The sequence below is a fragment of the Microtus oregoni genome, unplaced genomic scaffold (assembly GCF_018167655.1).
Source record: "Microtus oregoni isolate MIOR12 unplaced genomic scaffold, Mior012 000096F_ref0000112, whole genome shotgun sequence".
Classification (NCBI taxonomy): domain Eukaryota; kingdom Metazoa; phylum Chordata; class Mammalia; order Rodentia; family Cricetidae; genus Microtus; species Microtus oregoni.
This window is the reverse complement of record NW_024544709.1, coordinates 3,326,396-3,346,336: the sequence shown is the minus strand read 5'-3', so window position 1 is coordinate 3,346,336 and position 19,941 is coordinate 3,326,396. Positions and strand designations below refer to the sequence as shown.

The window sequence follows — 19,941 nt, the reverse complement described above, 5'->3', positions numbered from 1 at the left end:
AATTTAATGTATGTTTGTCTACAGCTTTACTTTCTGTCCAGAATAAATCTTGTTTTCATGTATAGGATTAAATTCATAAATAACTATAAAAACCACACCGTCCTGAGACCAATTATGGATCCCTGCTTGTCCTCAAACACATGGCAATAATCTTTTCTCTGCTGGCTGTGCCAGGGCTACATAATGTATGAGAAGATTGGTCTTGCAGGAAGATTTAGATAGTAATGAACTAGACCAGTTGAGTTCTAGCACCTGGCCCCATTTGGTTGAAGGAGAAAACTGACTCCAAAATAAGTTCTCAGACCTCCGAGCCACACAGATTCAGTGAAATGTGCATAAACACACACACACACACACACACACACACACACACACCAAATAACAAATAGTTGCAATAAAAATAGGGGAAGATACCTCCAAGCATATATCTCAAAAAATTTAATTAAATTCCATTTCTACTATTGGTAGTGATCTGTGTGTATCTTCTGACTCTAAGAGATATGCATTTGGATCCATTTCTACACTCATTGACTTGAAAATTAAAGTTGAGGAAAATTGTGTGCCTGTCACCATCAAACAGTGAAATAAATAAGATTTACAACCAGATTAAACAAGTGTATGTACTCAAAGACAAAAGAATTGCAATGTGAGTATTGATTATAAAATAGATATTTTTGTTTAGTTTTTAGTGTGTATGTATAGAGAAATCTTCCAAGGAGTGAGTCTCTTTTGTATTTTCTTATCAGTCCAGATGTCCCTTCTGGACACTGTGACCACCATCTCCCATGCTGCACATGGATTTGCTTCTTAAATACCAGTAGGCAAAAGATAGACACAGGGATGTCCAGTAGCAAATAATGAGGTTGTAAACAAAGATTTCAACTCTCCTTTAGATAGCTGACTTTGGAAATGTTTGTGAAGCTGAGATCACTTATTCTAGGCAGAGAGTACAATTGTCACTGTCTCACACATTTAGGTTACAAAGTTGGTATACTCTATGTTAACTAGACCAGAAGTGAGAAGAACTCTCATGTAATATTTCAGAGAACAACTTTTGTTATACTCAAAAAGTACCCTCCCCAGAAGATAAATTTTTAGCTGTCTTCTGCGCATAGGTCTTCACCATCATTTGTGTTCCCTGGCAAATGATACAAATCAGTCTGGGTAACTTTAGAGGTAAGTTACCATTACTGTCTCTGGACTTACTAGTAGAATGAATTTTTTTTAATTTATTTATTTATTAAGGATTTCTGCCTCCTCCCTGCAACCGCTTCCCATTTCCCTCCCCCTCCCCCGATCAAGTCCCCCTCCCTCATCTGCTCGGAGAGCAATCAGGGTTCCCTGACCTGTGGGAAGCCCAAGGACCGCTCACCTCTATCCAGGTCTCGTAAGGTGAGCATAATTTAAAAAGAAAATATATATGTACTCATATCTGTGTGACCACACTTACCCGTTTTTCTAAGTTTAGTATTTTCTGATTTCTATAAGTAAGTTTTAATTTCTTTAATATCCCTAAACTGCTTAATATTGACCAGTATAGGAGGTATTGGGGAAATGAATGAATAGCAGAACACACTAATGCATATAAGCATTTTGGTCAAGTTTTCCTAAATAAAACTAATATCAAATATTAAATAGACATTTTAAAGGTTAATCATTCAAGGTCAGGTATCAAAAAATGTGCCCATTGTTTAAAATCTGAATAAAGTCTTTAAAGTAATGTTAAACTAAATTTGTATTACTCAGTGTACTCACTAAGTCTATTCAATATTTTGGATTGTTCATATGTTACAAAAATTGTTAACACAATAATCCTAATTGAAAATTTAAAACAAATCCCTTTCATTCTACTTTCTTATTAGTGGCAAAAGCCTTAATGAAAATTATCCAAATTTTACCATAAAAATCTCCTAATTATTATTTTGATAAAACTGAGGCATTATTTTACTCTAAAATAATTTTATATGAGACAAATCTGTTTCTGTAAATTTAAATACTAATCTTTTCTTTTTGTCTTAATAAATTAATTTCCATAGATATGCATCATAAAACATCCTGAGAGATAGGAGATAAACTGATGTCATAGACTATTTGATTCCTTCTAAGTAACACTCTAAAGTCAAGGTGAGCAATCACTAAGCTAATTCTTTTCTCATTTATCGTGCTGCTATGTGTGTAACCTAGCATACATCCATACACCTAAAGGATAAATGCTCCAGCATTAGTTAAAACGATAAATTCAATTTCCTTTTACAGACTTCACGTTGTGCCTTGGAAGCACATTTATATTTAAGGGGAAATGTATGATACACTGAATCCAAATAATCCATTTGTGCTTCTTGAGAAAACTTATAAATACCTCTTTTGCAAATGCTAACACCACATTTAACTTTGGGTGACAGAGGAAGAAAGCAATTCAAAGGCTAAAAGCAGCACAGAGCCTCAGTACAAATGCTCTCTGATTTGCCAATTTGAAGCTAACTTGTTCTGTTGTTCTTAAATTGATTCTTTTAGCTTCTTCAAATAAGTCTTTAGCTTAAAGAAATTAAATGCAAAGGAAGGGGATAAGGATATTGGATGCTCCTATGCCGAGTGAAAACATAAACTCTAAATCATCTTAGAGTAAGCCAAAGCCGTATCACATACCTTTCGGGAATGGATTTCTTTCACATACAATGGAAGGAGAAACTCAGATATACCTTCAAGTCGGATTCCCTTCTTGGTGACTCTCAGATTCCCCATACCATCCTACAAGCAATGAAATATAGTTCACTTTTAGGTTAATTAGAGAATGCGTATCTGGCCATTATTTTCTTAGGGCTAAATTGAGAAAACAGTGAGCTCAAATCCATGATGTTTTAAGAAAAAATGAGAGATTGGACTTAAGAAAAGATCACAGCATTGTGCATGCAACAGAGGTCACTGTTTTTATGAGAAGGGAAGAAGGTGGTAAAGAACCTGTTATGATTTATCTATAAATAAATACTTTCTTCATACCTTATATCAACTCTCGACTATATACTCTACTTGTTACCTGACTATTATTCATAGTTTGCAAAGGTCTGATAATATTCTTAAGCATATAAGGCTTATATACATTTACCAACATTTCCATTTGTATGATAACTATAACAACTAATTAATTGGAATCCTGGGGCATCTGAAGAAAAAACCATGAGGAAACACAAGTCCTATCTAGCAAACAATTGTCTCTATAAAAATTACTATAGTTAAAATGATGTTAATGAAAGAGAATTAAATCAGGGTTGTATCAGGAATTTTAAAGAGTGAACCCCATGTATAGTAATAAAATGGCTTTATAAAAAATTTTGAAAATGAATTTAGACAAGAAATGACTGTGAAGGGAGGGAAAATTTCCCTTACAGTGACATTTGAAAAAGAGCTAGCCTTTGCTTTCAGGTCATATATGGACTTTCTCCTTGAGGATATTTGAAGAGAAACAGCTGGGGATTTATGTGTCAAGGCCAAAGCAAGGGACATCTGGTTGTTGTGCTAAAGATACTGTTCTTTAGTAACGTTATAAAAGAAGAAATGTAAAGGGCATTTAAACAGCTCGCTAACTTGAGGTGATTTGTATTATGATGTGGGATTCCCTTCTGTATACTGTGAATAAAGAAACTGCTTTGGACCTCTAGCAGGGCAGAACTTAGTTAGGCAGGAAAAACTAAACTGAATGTCAGAAGAAAGAAGGGCACAGGCAGAGAGAAGCTATGGAGCTTCTGCGAGAGACAGATGTGCTGAAACTTGGCTGCTAGGCCATGACCTCATGGTGATACACAGATTACTAGAAATGGGTTAAATTAAGATATAAGAGTTAGCCAATAAGAAGCTAGAGCTAATGGGCCAAGCAGTGATTTAAATAATATAGTTTCTGTGTGGTTATTTTGGGTCAAAGCAGCTGTGTACGAACAAGCACCCTTCCTACAACAGTGTTATGTTCTAAGAAAGCATGTCAGGCAGGACCTCGTACAGTGCTAAAAGTTGTTAATAACACAGAACTTCTGGCAAGAATGAGATGTGTGATGGAAGAAAACTGTACAGGCATGGTCACTAATTTCATCTGATGACACTGAAAAGAGTATTATTTATCATTTATACCAGGCTCCCAACTGCAAATAAAAGTTGCTATTATATAAACGTGAAGGGTGAAATTGTAGTTTGGTGTCAGAAATAGCTTTGCAGCAATTTGTAACTCATCAACTAGTACCTCCCCAGAAAATAAAGTGGAGAGAGACACTTGATTTACTCATATTTAAATTTACCATCATGATAACTAGTTGGTTGCATGTGCAAATACTCACATCAAAGAAGGGCTTTAAGGTAAGCAGAGAAGCAAACATGGCAAGTGGAGATTTAAATATAGTCCAAATTCTAAAAGAAGTAAATCCGAGAGTTGTAAAGAAAAGTTTTTTTATAATTTGAAAATGTCCTTTGTCTTTTAGATTGTTGAAGGTAAATGGATGTTTTTAGACTTAATGATAATGAAGAAGATGCTAATACTGTTTACAAAGTTAATGTGAAAGAAGGAACACTATGGAATCCAGAGATAAGATAGCTACAATCACTAATATGTGACATAAAAAATGTCAAATCAGAGATTTTCTTGGCTAAATCTCACAGCCAGAATTTATTTCTTTATTTCTCTCTCTCTCTCTCTTTCTCTCTCTCTCTCTCTCTCTCTCTCTCTCTCTCTGTGTGTGTGTGTCTCTCTTTCTCTCTCTCTCTCTCTTTCTCCTCAAGTGCCTGCTGAAAAAGATCTATTCTGAAATTCTTTCCATTTCTACAGAAATATCAAATGTCCTTGTTATATCTTCTAAGGAAAGAGAAAACAAATTCTATCACTAATGTAATTCTCATTAAATATCAGCTTTAAAATTATTTGATGATAATCATTATAACTTCAATAACATGAAAATGAGAATACTGGACATGTAATAATAAATATAATGAAATTTGTATTATGTATGTATTTAAGTGTATAAAGTTTTCCAACTTAATTTTACTGTTTTTTTACCATCCTGACAGAAAATAAGGTACTGATGTTCTGTTAATGAAGACATTGCCAAATACCAGACTAAAACAGCATTGAACCTACAAATTCTGTAAGTTTCTGTGCTGGTTCTGTTGCATTTATGTAAACTCAACCCATCTTTGTGCTTTAGATTTTCTTTCTGTATGTATTTATTTATGTATGTATGTATTTATGTGTTTATTCTTCACGTTCCTTTATTTGGCATATATTCATTATATAGAGAGATGAGTTTTAGAAAGATATTTTTACTAATAAATCAGGTAGTACAGCTTTATTGTTCTTTAGAAAAGAATAAAACTCTATTATGTGAGTACATGTCATTGTACAGTCATCTGCTAACATATTCCTAGAATAATACAATAACTTGGTTATTATACATAGTACTGCCAAAACATAGTTGTGTAGGTTACTCTGTGTTAAAAAGAGTTAGATTCCTTGTTCAATAATCTCATAGATAATAGAATCAGGTCATATGAGAGGCAGAGGCAGTCAGATCTCCATTAGTACAAGGCCAGCCTGATCTACAAGAGTTAGTTCCAGTATAGCTAGTGCTGGTACATAGAGAAACCCTGTCTTGAAACCCCCCCCCAAAGAAATGGTCAATTTTAGTCATGCCATTCCCACATACCTCATACATTCTTTTCAACAGTTAAGTTTAGAAAACAAAAACTAAAATAGTTCCTAAATATTTAAACGTTCAGTAAACCTGAGCTCTATTCTTGTAAACAACTAAAAATAATTATAAGTGCTAATTTATAATCACCATTACAAAAAATCATAGTTTTTGAATCTAAAACTAAGTAATTTTTTGTTTTTGATTCATTTATTATTTATATGTATGTATAGTTTCATCTATGTTTATATCTATCTATCTACCTCTATATAATACATATTACATGTGTACCTGGTACCTACAGTTGTCAGAAGGTATTGGATTCTATGTAACATGGAATTATGAATGGTTGTAGTTCAATGTGAGTTGAACCCAAATCATTTAGAACATTCAGTGTTTTAAATAACTGAGCAGTTTTCTAGCCCCCTATAATCTTTATCACAATTATTATATATCTGATATTTTAAGGTAGAATATTTCTTGTAAAGAAATATTTATTGGGGAATTTACTATTAGACACTTGCTAAAAATACATCATACAAGTGAATATCAAAAAGAGAATATTTTATGTAACATTACCTATACTTATCATTACATCTAAAGATGCATAATGATTTCATAATAATTTGCCATGTTCCCAATATCTCTAATCTCTTTGGCCATCTTGACTAAAAGTAATGTTGGGGACATGGCACACGATTCTAGGTCTCTGTTAGCAGATGGCTCTATAAAAATATGACATATACACACATAATAGAGTTTTATTCTGCCCTAATGAAAAATGTAGTCCATTGAATACAAAAGAGTATAACAATTGCTCATCATATTAAGTCACAAAAAAGTCTTTGAAAGGGTTGACAATCAATAAGATTTTTTTTTGTATTTTTAAGGACTAGATGTACTTTTTATTAAATGGTTCACTCTACCAAAAAGCTGGTACTGCTCTTGTTGCCAGTTCACTGGTAGTGGTTTGTCACATTTTAGCTGGATCTAGATTTCACTTATTCATTGTTAATTAATTCTTTCAAAGGATGTTGAGAGGAACAAAGCATAAGAAACTGACTAACAAATTTTATACATTAGTTTCTATAAAGTCAAACATGGCTTTTCAAATAGCTAGTAGTATACGTTTACTAACCAGTGAAGAAGGGAAGTAGTTATATGTCATATGCGTTTTATATGGTAATGGTATTAGTCATTGTAAACTTCAATGTTCTTGAAGAAATACCTCTTAGAGAGTAAATAGAATAAAAATCACAGCCTAATTTGACATTTATTTGTGAAATATTAGTATATAATATATTCAATAAACTAAAAGAAATTTCATGGGAAAAGAAAATATTGAGTTATTGAATAAAAATAAAAATCATATTTGAACTGTTTGATAACCATTTATTAATGTACATTGTACTGATAAAATACATCTAATTTCTGGCTTCTAATTATAGGAGAGATGTCTTTTAAGAAGGCTAAACGTTTTCTTTTTCTCCCCTATTTTGGCCTATGTTAATTATAATGAGCTCTTTTCCTACAAGTCCAAGCAGAAAAACAAACAAAAGATGGCAGCTGTTTCGAAGGGGTGTTTTCACTGTGCTATTTGTGCATTGTCTGTATTCTTCAGTTTAACTGGCTTCTTTTCCTTACATAAAATTAAAATATAAATACTATTGTAGTAGCAAATGATATATACAGAATTTTTACTTATAGCTTATTTGCATTCAAACACTATTAAAAACTGCTATTATTACTATAACCTCCATCAATTAAAACATCCCCCTTTTTACTTTTGTAACAGTTGCTCAAAATACCCAAGTTATTGATCGCTGGTGTTAAAGGTATAAGATTTAAAGTATATTTCACATTAATATGACAACATATTGTAGTTAGTTCCCACTACTTAATTATATTGTCATTCCTTTAGGTACATGAATTATTTTCCTTATCACGCAAACACATTAGAATATTGAAATATCAATTGGGCATACATTCTGTTTAATGGATGTAGGCTTGAGTCCACATCTCTCAGCCCTGAAACTCATCAGGCCAAGACCTGTGCAGACCAGTGCAAACTGGCAGTAGGTTTGTGAATTCATACATTTTACAGTCTCACTTGGTTTAGATGATATTGCTTCTTTGGAATTTTTCATCTTCTTTGGATTTTCAATTTTTCTGCCTCTTTGTGGTGGTTTGAATAGGAACGGCCGCCACAGAGTCATGTGTTTGAATGCTTGGTTTTAATATTCAAGTATCTGTACTGGCCTGCCTTTGGTATTCTTACAGGATATGTCCTCAGCTCTAGCCACTAAGAGAACCTTCTGTGCTCCTTCACTATGTTCCTCTTTAAAAAGGGCCCTGTCCATCTCCCATCTCCCATTTCTCTTTCTCTTATTGTCTGTCTTTCTGCCTTCCTTCCTTCCTTCCTTCTTTCCTTCCTTCCCTCCCTCTCTCTCTCCCTCCCTCCCTCCTTCCTTCCTTTTTTTTCTCATTCTCTCTCTCTTTCTGTTCTTTTCTCTGTCTCTCTCTGCTTCTCTGCCTGTCTCTCCCTCTCTCTCTCTCTCTCTCTCTCTCTCTCTCTGCCTCTCTCTTTGTTCTGTTGTTCGTGTCCCCAAAACATATTTCCTTCCTCCCTTTTACTCTTTTCTTTTTCCAAAAGGTCCTCCACGTGAACACTTTTGCATGGAATATTTCTCTCATGTGGCACTTTTTTTTTTAAATTAACAATAATTGGCCCATGGAATTGGCACTATTAGGAGCTGTGGTCTTGTTGGAGTAGTTATGGGCTTGTTGGGGGAAGATCTATATGTAGAATTATCAGCTCCTTCTCTATCATCATGTTCATCTACATTCTTCTAGCCATGATGATAATGGACTAAACCTCTGAACTGTAAGCCAGCCACAATTAAATGTTTTCCTTTATAAAAGTTGCTGTGGTTATGGTGTCTCTTCACAACAATAGAAACCTTAACTAAGACACTCCCCCTCCCCTTCTGCAGGACCCTGAGTCTTGAGAAGAGAGAATTGATGACTGTTCACAAATAAAAAATTAGTTTACTCCTATGGAGTCCCACTGTGTACACAAACCACTCTAAAGGCCAGTCCCCATTTCCTGCAATGGATGGACAAGATGCCACAAATGCAGTGGGATGTTTAGAGGGTGTTTGTTTTATAATGCTTTGTTAGGTTTCCTCACACCACCTTACATGTGTTTGCATATATAATGTTTTGTGTTTATGTAATTTCTGTGTGTTCAAATGCAAATTTCTCTGCAACTGTGTGTGTTTCTTGAGCATTTTCTTCTGCCATTTTTATTTGATTGTTTTGTGGTATACTGGTTTGTTTCTATTTTATCTATTATATTATGTTAGTATTATTATTTTAGATGTCTGTTTGTATCCTAATGACAGAGTGAAAAAAAAATGGTGTGGATTCAGGTGGGTATGGATGATGTGGGATTTCTCTCTGTATGCTGTGATTAGCATTGATAAATAAAGCAACTGCTTTGAGCCAATAGCAGAGCTACAGGGAACAGAGCTAGGGAGGCGTGTACTGAGATAAATACTGGGAGAAAGGAGGTAGAGTTAAAGAAAAGCCCTGGAGCCCCACTGGAGCCAGATAGAACATCAGCTGGTAAGCCACAGCCATGTGGCAATACACAGATGAATAGAAATGGGCTAAATTAATATGTAAGAGTTAGCCAATAAGAAACTAAAGCTAATGGGCCAAGCAGTGATTTAAATAATATAGTTTCCATGTGATTATTTCAGTTTTGGGCAGCAGGAACCAACAAGTGGCTCCCTCCTCCAACATATGGAAGTGGAAGTATCCTGAAGGAATTTGGGAAGGAAAAGTCATAATCATAACACATTATATTAAAATTCATTTTCAAAAAATATTGAAATATTTTTCAAACTTTTCTATGATAATTACTCTATTGAAAAATAATTTACTATTACCATGGAAAGAAAATGGTTTCTCAATCACAAAAACATTTAAGAAATGAAGGGTTGTCATGTGGCAGGTCAGATAAGCTCACAATCATGTAACATATTGTATAAAATGGATATTCCCAATACATCCTATGAGATACTAATCAAGAACCAAAGTACACAGAATGCGGCATATAGACAGAAGCATAATATATTTAAATTGTTATAATTGGAACATTACACATGAGAAAGTCCATATAAAATAATTCTGAGCATAGAATCATTGAAATAAATATATTATCTCTGTAGTTGTGTCCAACAAAAGAAAATCACTAGAAGACTCAGTCAGGAACATAGTTTCATGATACTCTAAAATATATTATGTAGTGTTATTTGAAATCCAGGAAATATGTGCTTAGGATTATATTTGCATCCTGGGAACTACCTCAGTGGTTATGACAACCAAAGATCATGTGCAAACAAATTAGATTAAATGTGTTGGTATCAAAATGAACATTTTATTGGAAAATGAGGCAGCTGCAAATAGTCTTAGGAATTTGCCTTAAATGTAAGTAAATAATAATGCTATATTCCCTAAAAATTGTCATCATCAATTGAGTGGTTGAAAGATTTCCACATGTTAATATTTTAATAAGTATATGCCCCCTAAAGGCTTGCTATTTCATGATTGTCTCTTCCAACTGTGTTTGATAAAATGCCAGAATTAAAACTAGTGGTAAAAAGGACCCATTTTCAAGCCAATTTTAGAAATCATTGCATGATGTATTTTAACTCAGAAATTCATAATATGCATGAGCATATTAAACATGCTGTGGGATAAAGCAGTGCAGTTCGTTCTGCTCACATTTCCTCAGGCACCTCGTCCAAGAGGGCCCCTATACATCCACCTCTTCAAGGTGGTCAAATAATATCCCTTTTATACCCTGTGGAAATTCTTGAGTAATCAATTGTATTTACAAACGATGGAGCCAATCCATCAAATACTAATGCTCTCTGCCAAAGAACTCAAAAAAAAAAAAAAAAAGATTAAATGAGTCTTTAGAGCTTGTACATCTCCACAGATATTCCCTGAGAGGTTATATTCAGCTTTCCACTCTGCCATAGTTCAGTCATCCTCAAGCACTGGAAGGAGCTGAAAATTACACAGATTTTGCCTGTTTAGTGGATGTTACTTCTTATCAGTAAAAGGTCAGAGAGACATGTGGTCCCGAAGATGCTTCTGGTCTATCTCTCTATGAGCATAAATACACTTGTACGCACGTGCGTGTACACACACACACACACACACACACTTGCACACATATCAGCCATCATAATTTGTTGTGTATCACATCTTACCTTGAACTTATTACCTTGTATATGTGTGTACTTGCTGGTTCTTGAACACCAGTGTTTTATACATGCTAAGTTCTCACTATGTCTCGTACCAAAGTCTTGTTTAGGAATTCCTTCAAGCCAAGTTTAGTCACAGGTCTTAGAGAAGAACCTACAATCATCATTTTACTAAACCAGCATAACTCCTAACAATATACCAAATATTGTCCTTATATCCACAGATAAAAGAACTACTCAAAAAGGATAATTCTCTTTGCAATAGACAGCTCATTTCAGAATATCACAATCAATCAAAACATAGAGTCAAGGAGTCCAATCTACAACTACAAAGCATCTCTTGTACCTGAGTCCCAAGGAGCATTGTTGAAGAGTGAAGAAAGAGTGTAAGAATTAGAGAATCAGGAAGTCTGACATGAGAGTGTGTCTCTTAGGAATGTTGAAGTTGTTATATTCACCAAGTCTCACTAATATGACTACCTAACCAGATATTATATTCACAAAGTGTCACCAATGTGGTTACCAAAATATTAGTTCAACAAAGGCAACAATAGACATGATAGAGGAGGTTATGAAAGTCCACAAAAAAGAACTATAAGCAACTAAGGAATGCTGGGAGTGAAGAAAAAGTTTTCTCCAGGGAAGAACACCATAAGTGGTTTTACAATACCAAATGGCAAGCCCAGAATAAACACATATAAATAATATTATACAGATGGAAGTAGTTGTACAGATGTACTTAGAAATACATATGGATATAAAATGTAAGCATTATGTGCGGGGAGGAGGCAGAAATCCTAAATAAATAAATAAATAAATATAAAAGGATGATATGAATTTGAAGGAAAGTAGGAAGGATTACATGGAAATGTTTAGAGGTAAGAAAGGGAAGAATGGGAGTGATGCAATTATGCAATAGTGTAAAAATCTCTAAATGTATGAGAAGTTTTATATATATGTATATATGCATATATATAGATATATAAACACAAACAAATAAAATAGGCTGAGTAAGCAAGTAATTAGCAGCCTTCATGGTTTTGCATCAGGTCGCACCTCCAGATAACTGCCCTGCTTAAATACCTGCCCTACTCCCTAAGATGGTGGACTGTTGCATGGAATTATATGAAAAACTAAACCCTATCATTTCAAGTTATCTATAGTTATGGTATTTTATCACAATAAAAGAATATATAACCTAAGCAATATGTTTATACTACTCAGATCTAGAATTCCAATAGAAAAGAATGTATAATTTTGTCCTATAGGTAGTAATATTATGAGAATATGTTACCCTGAAAATACAAATAAGCACAAATAAAAACAGTAATACTCTTGGTTATTCATCACTGTCCGTATGAAAGGATATCTTAGTGATCCATCTTTCTCTGAAGGCTTTCTAAGACTGGTGTTATCCAAAACCTTTTTCTCCGAAGTTCAAATTCCCTTACTTATTTCTTAAGAACTTAACAACCAAGAACATGTTTTAAGTCTGTCATAGATCGCCCTGCTATTTCAAGATTTAATATTACTGAGGAAAAACAACCATTATTGATGCCTTGGAAAACCCATATTCTAGACCACAACAAACAGCTCCTCTCCTAGCATGTGACTATATGGTATGGCTCTGAGCATGAAGCTTATATTCTTACTCATTAGACAGTGGGTGTAAGGACATCCCAGGTGCCCTCTTAACTCTCTGTGAATGCAGGATCTGTTTTTCTGAATGAATACTTTTGTTTTTCAATTGATGAAAACATTTTCAAATAAAACATGTCAATATTCACTTCTCAGAATCCACAACCAATGTATTTACAAATGAAAGCTAGTTGTAGTATAAACGGCAGGCTTTGTTATGAATTCTGATTCAATATTGACTTGTGAAATATTCAAAATGCAGAAAGTATTTAAAATGTAGGTAAGTAGCATACTAAATTTTCTGTAAATTTAAATACTACTCAGAAAATAAAATATAGAAATGAATTATTCCATTGTTCTATTATAATACTGTTGAGATTAGAAGATTAAATTTTAGGGGAATTTACTTAATCCATTAATAGAAGCTTAATCTTCTCCAGTGATAAAAACATGACATTGAATCAATGTTCTCCTAATTTGAGTCTGATAATTTAATAAAATCCTGAGATCTAAAGATATAGTGAAATACAAGGATGTATAAGTGAGAATTACAATATTAGGGACACTGGTTAAGTGAATACAGATTCATTTGAAAATCAATATTATATAATTCCTTTTGTGAAAGACATTTTAACTAACTATATGTCAAATTGTCATAAGAAATAAAATTAAGCCAGGCAGTGGTGGCACACACCTTTAATCCCAGCACTTGGGGGGCAGAGGCAGATGAACATCTGTGAGTTCAAGGCCAGCCTGGTCTACAAGAGCTAGTTCCAAAGCTAAAGTGAAACCATGTCTCAAAATCCCAACCAAACAACAACAAAAAGCCTAACTGATTTAGAACAAAAGATATTGTTAGATAAAAACGCAGGAAAGCTAAGACAAGAAGTATTTTCAACTATGAAACAATTTTTTTTTCCTTTTTTTTCTTTTTTTTTTTTTTTTTGGTTTTTCGAGACAGGGTTTCTCTGTGGTTTTGGAGCCTGTCCTGGAACTAGCTCTTGTAAACCAGGCTGGTCTCGAACTCACAGAGATTCGCCTGCCTCTGCCTCCCGAGTGCTGGGATTAAAGGTGTGCGCCACCACTGCCCGGCACTATGAAACTATTTTGAGTCAATATGAAAAGGGAGATATCAAATCAACTAACAGATTAACTATATTTTAGGGTCTAGAGTAATGGACAAAATAGCAATAATTTATTCCGCATTGCAAATATATGTATCTACCTTGCATATGTGTGAAACAAAACAAAAGACAGCTTTAAACTGGTACCTTTTTCCCTTCTCTCTAATTACATACTGATTAGACATGATTGTTTACAACAATAGCTTTTGATTCCATCTTAGCAGATGAGTTTTCCATTTTATTTCTTTACTTTCCATAATAAAATGTTTATCGTAACACCTGCTCAAATAAACAAATCTCTTCTTAATCAGTCAAAGAGAATACTAGCTCTCGCTATCTGCCAGAGGCTGGAGTTTACTATCAAAATTCTGCTGAGAGTTATCAAATTATTCTTTTTTGAAAAAAAAAAAACAGTCTAAGAGAAACGCTTTTTCTTTTTCTTTCAGAAACCTACATTCTAGCATTTGATGAAGCCTGGCAGCCGAAAGCCTCCACATTGAGATAATATGAGTACAGCCACAGGCAACAGTCCTACACAGAAGGACACTTCAGTGCTCTGTCCAACGTTTTATTGAGGATTCCTGTAATAGCCAGCTGCACACATTTCAGCTACTTTTAAGATTTTTCATAACACTTATATTGAGAATATCTGCTTGTTTCACCATTCAGTGTGTTCTGTATATGAGAACTGTGCTTATCATTTAGTAGTAGGATCCAAATACTCTATGCCCCAGAAAACTAGTTTCATTTTTCCTTATAATGCTCAAAACTGCATTTTCTTCTTCTTTTGGATTATCATATTTAGTGTTTGCTTAGTCAAAAATAATAACCATAGTCTTCATAATAAACATATTCTCCCATTTAATTCAATATCTGTGGTGATGATTCAATTATAGGAATTTTATAAACAAACAATTTCACAACAATTTATAATGGAAGAATAAATTACTACACACACATATGTGTTAGTGTATGTGTGTGTGTTTATACTGTGGAGGTCAGAACATTGTGAGCCTATTCTACCTTGTCTGAATAGTCTGAAGGTCTGAGAGTTTTAGCTTGCTCAAAAGTTGTTGACAACAACTTTGGCTACACACTCTGACCTAAGGTATGGTTACTTGGGGTTTTGGACATCAAGTCCATAGACATGAATGTCTCCACCCTGACTAAAGGTCAGAGAATTCAAGCATACTTCTGCTCCTTCTTTTGTAATAGGATGTTTGACCTAGGAAGTGGCTGCTTATAGGATACTTGGTCTATGGTGGGTTCACTGCCTAAAGAACAATGCCTTTCTCAAGGATTAATAATTTGATGTCACTATTATTATAAGTAACTGTTCTGGCTGTCTTTTGTATCATGTTAAGGCAGTCTTTCATCTTCTTCTCCTTTTTGTATGGGGTATAAAAGTATACGGAAAATTAAACATGGGCAAATTCAGCATTCAATGGTGCTCCTTCCTAGTCTATCTTATGTTTCTGTTTTATTATTTTCATTCATGTCTTTTTTCTCTTTACTTATTTTTCTAATCCCCATGCCCTGACCCTTGTTAGTGGTATTCTTGTGGAAGCTCATCTCTGACATTTTTAGGGGGAGAGCCCATTATTATTATTATTATTATTATTATTATTATTATTAGTATGCTAAATGGACATAGTATTAAATAAATTTACAGTGTTATATGCCAATACTTATAAATTAGGGCATCTCTAGGTCTTCATCAGAGAAGTTTTTTTTTTCTGAAATAGATGGTGATATACACAGAGATCAACACCTGCTCAATATAAAAAGGAAAAAGTGTCTAAACAGTTCTAAACCCTGAATAAGATGTCAGTGTAACAGGTATCTTGCTGAGAGGCTCAGGGATCCTTAAGAAAGGGTGGGGAAGATGACCTTAAGAGCAAGAGGTGGTAGGTAACTGGAATAAAACAGTATCAACTGATCACAACAGGGAACTTGTATGTGTGAACTCACAAAGGCTGTGCTCCAATGCACAAGACTGTGAAACCCAGACAAAACACCAGCAGTGTACCAAAATGGGAACTAGTTCTTCTCTAGTGCAGTCGCGATTGGTAATTGATTGCTGTTGAGAAAAAGATGAATCACTTTTCTTTAAGGTAGTGACAGCTGTTAAGTGAACCAAGCATCAGAAACTGGTCCCATACCCAAGATTATTTGGGCAATATAAATTGAGTGGTAAGGGATTTTTTTTTTTTAAAAAGCAGACAGAAAGTTTGGTGGTGAGGGAGGTGGGAGTGGATCTAAAGATCTATAGGAGTTAAAGATCCATAGAGATCAATATGAACAAAAAAATGTAAAATATTCTACCCTCTAGCCAGGGAAGCAGAGAGGCTATCTGCAGATATTCATCACTCCCTCTGCTCCACCAAATAAACCTGCCAGTCTCTGCAGAACCCCTGATGAAGCCCCGTACCCATCCCCCACCTATCTCCAGTAAATCACACAGATATTCCCCTCCTAATATCTCTTCCTGCATTCATTACTTTACCCCAGACCCCAACTCCATCCAGAATTATCTGGGAATGAACAAGGCAGTCTGCACAAGAAGGTGGGTAGGCCAGCTGCAGATCTTTAATTCCCCCAGGTCTGTACCCAACTGCACAACAGAATACTAGCTACATTCTCCTTCCACTCAGACACCAACTCCAGCAGGTAAACCATGGGAACCCACTGGCCACTCAGAGCATGACCTTAGTGTAGAAGACTCACCTACTTAAGCCATAGAACCTGGGCAAGTCAAGCTGGTAGTGCCCAGCTTTCATGGTGCAGGGTGATTCTATGCAGGCTACTGATGGAGAAGAGTAAACAACAATCTCATTCAGCTGGAACTCTGTAACAGAAGTAACCTGGCAAGATAAGCTCAATGACTCGATAATGGTGTGAACACAAAGGACATAACCAACTATTTCCTGGTTAGCTTTCAAAGCCCGCTCAACAAGATACAACTGGGATCTGGTATTTAGTCAATCTAAAATTTTGTGGCTTGCTGTGTTGTAGGCCTTGAGGAGCAACAAATACTATTATTTGCTAAATTAATATAATATTAGATACAATATTAGAGTGCCTCTTAAGTTCTTAACTTGAGTTGTGCGTCTCTTTTCAGAGAAGCATGTTCTTGGAGTAAGTTAATATAGATATCCATAAGTGGTCATTACACGGTAAAAGACTAGAGAGTGAGCCATTCTAAGTAGGGCTTCCATATCACACCTATTTCCACATTGTTCAGGGACTGTGAATGAAGAGAGAACAGAAAGACTGTAACACCCAGAAGCAATGGGTATCTAAAGATTAAAAGTATTTGCTGTGTATAACAGTCACATTAACTTACAATATTTGTGAGCTCAATCAGAAGATTGCACAAGTTCAAGCCAATCAAAAAACAGAGAAGGGCTCATGAAGTTCCACCTCTAATTATGGAGCCATTAGCTATTGTTGGCTGTTCTGGAAAGAAAGAAAGTATTTGAGAGGCAATTATTGTTCCAGAAGCTGCTCCTATCCCCATACCTCCAAGCACTAAGTGGGCACTGTGGGTTTGACAGAACAAGAAAGGAGAACAAGTGAGGTTGAAAGAGAAAAGAGGTGAAGGGAATGAGTTGGATCTCTAGCCCAACCATAGCAAGCAAACATCACCTGCTATGAGTGAAAGACAAACAGCACTAAGATCCTCCAACAAAAATCCAGACACGTGAAAATCCCCCTATCCATAAAAGTTTTAACACTTGAAATTGCATCTGTTGGTGGGAGCGACATGGAAGTTTATGTTTATCTGTTTCTGTGGTGCTATCAATACATAAGTATAGTCAGCCTCCTTATCTCTAAGTTCTATACATACAAACCAGGGGGGCTAAATAATATGTAAAATGTTTTCCTCTGTTCTGAGCATAGATATTTGCCTTTGTTCATAAACAATGTAGTGTAACAATTTTTCCTTATCATTCATATTGCATTATTTCAATAAGTAATTGAGAGCTCAGCTATAAGTTGTATGTAAGCAGTATCTGTTACACTTACAAGAATGGATCTAATCATGGTTTATACAGGGTATCTGCTAATTATCTCCAGACTCAGAGACAAAAAATGTATGTGGGAATTATAGGAGAGTATATCCATATGGAAACATCCAATACCAAGTCAAGGCTGTGAACTAACCCAAGGCTTCATTCCCATCACAGTCTGATGCTGTGCTTTAAGCTGTCAGATGTGTAACGCTAGTTCTTGTCTTCACCACTTTTGTCTTGCCAGGTTTCTTAGTTTCTCTTTGCCCACTGACAGATGGCCTTCCCAGGATGCTCACTGTAAGCAACAATGCCTTTTTCCAACCCTCTATTTCACAGCCTCTCTCCAGTTGTCTGATGGGGGTTAAAGGGTCAAGGGCATCTCTCTGGTTTTCACTTTTTATGTCGCTCTTCAGAATACCCTTCCTTCACTCAAGCTTTCAATGGTGTACTTAATGCAGTTGTAAGATTTTCTTCCATCCTCTTCCTAGATTTTAGACATCGGATTTTTTATCTTATTTTTTCATAGTGCCCTGAACAGTATTGAAATCTTTCTATAATTTTTACTACTGATATATTTTCAGTTGACACATATATATGCATATATATGCATATATATATTTACCATACCAAATCATTGACATGTTGATATTTACCTTTTACTGAATACCTTTGAAGATCTCTATCCCAATAAATAAGTATTAGAGGAAGCAAAAATGTGAAGATTTTTTTCTGAGAAAAAAAAGCTACCTTTTTTTGTAAATTCTTCCTAATCATAGTTTATATTTAAAATATTTTATTTTGTTACATTTGCATTGTGTTTGCTGGTTTGCTTTGAGACATATTCTCCCTATGTAGATCAAGGTTGCTTCAAAGGGAATGCTCCTGCATCTGTCTCTCAATTGCTGGTATTACCATGTTCATTGTATATAATGCTCAAAGGCTTTCCATGGAATAGCAACGCCCTCTTGGCAATTATGTCAAATCACCTCTTCTCTCTGAGAAGTACTATTGCATTCTTATACCAACATATATTGACCTTGACTTTATTCTCAGTAATATTTCTGGCTAGAAGGTTCCATCTCAAACTCTGTTCCTCAGGGCACCCAACCTAGCCTAGCTGAATAATAATTCAGTAGGTAATTACATCACCAGTAGTCACATGAATTATGCCTTTCCCCATGAAATGATTTGCTGATGAAAAAGCTTGAAATTATTGTTACTGGCAACTAGAACTGTTTGGGCCAAGATCACAAGTGTTTGCTCTGAACCTTTACTCTTTGACATTCTAACATTCTTCCTCAGAGGCAGGCACACTGGCTAAGTTTTAATCGTTGTCTTATATTATAACGTTCACTAACGTCAATTACTCTAAAGTCCAGCAAAAGAGGCTATCAAAATAAAAGTATTATCTCAAAAACAAAACAACTACAAAACAAAAAAGAGTTATGTTGGTAGATATTCCATCACACCGTGCACCCCAAGTTTGCATTTGCGTTAATTAAATAAAAATGAGCCTTGGGTCAGGAGGCTCAGTTAGGTGACAGCGGTAATCATAGAGGATCAGAGGGCATCGGAAGACGTAGAGAAATGGACTGGAAGTAGCCTGAAGAAATCTGGAGTGGCTCAGTGTTTTATGTTTTAGTGGAGCCTTAGCAAGCTCTAGTCAGCCTCTCTAAACTTGCAGGTTAACACCCCAGCCTTTGAATTTTGGGTCTTATTTATAAATAGAACAAGAGAAATTTAGTTAAACCTACCTTTAGCAGCAGAGATAAGGACAGCGCCTGCAGGAAGATAATTCCCTCAAACCTTGGTTTCAGAGGACAGGCCAGTAACTGCCAAGACACGGTTGCTGGCTGAAACAGCAGCAGATTAAGGCGCAGCTGCTGTATTGAGGTTAAAACAACTGCATTTCTATGTTGATGTATTTTGTGTTTTGATACGATATCAAACCTTGCTGTCACGTGTGTGTGTGTGTGTGTGTGTGTGTGTGTAAAAAGAAAGGTAACTGTGCTTTGTGTCATTTTTAACAACTATTTGATACTTTATTTTTTTATATCTACCTTCCTTATTAATTTTAGTGAGACTATTTTTTCATGCTATATATTCTGATTATAGTTTTCACTCCCCCAATATTGTTTTCAGTTTTTCTTTGGCTTTTATTCTATTTGATTTATTTTACTTTAGGTTTTGTCAAATTTAGGATAACTATTTTATTTTA

General features: G+C 35.0%; 1 protein-coding gene across 1 annotated transcript in view; it reads right to left on the bottom strand.

The window, feature by feature from the left end:
• Positions 1-19,941, bottom strand: part of Sgcz (sarcoglycan zeta) — an 862,223-nt gene that overhangs the window by 133,068 nt on the left and 709,214 nt on the right. The window contains exon 3 of the mRNA XM_041644486.1: positions 2,647-2,748. Coding sequence (XP_041500420.1) covers positions 2,647-2,748 — 102 coding nt within the window. The remainder of the gene's footprint in view (positions 1-2,646; positions 2,749-19,941) is intronic.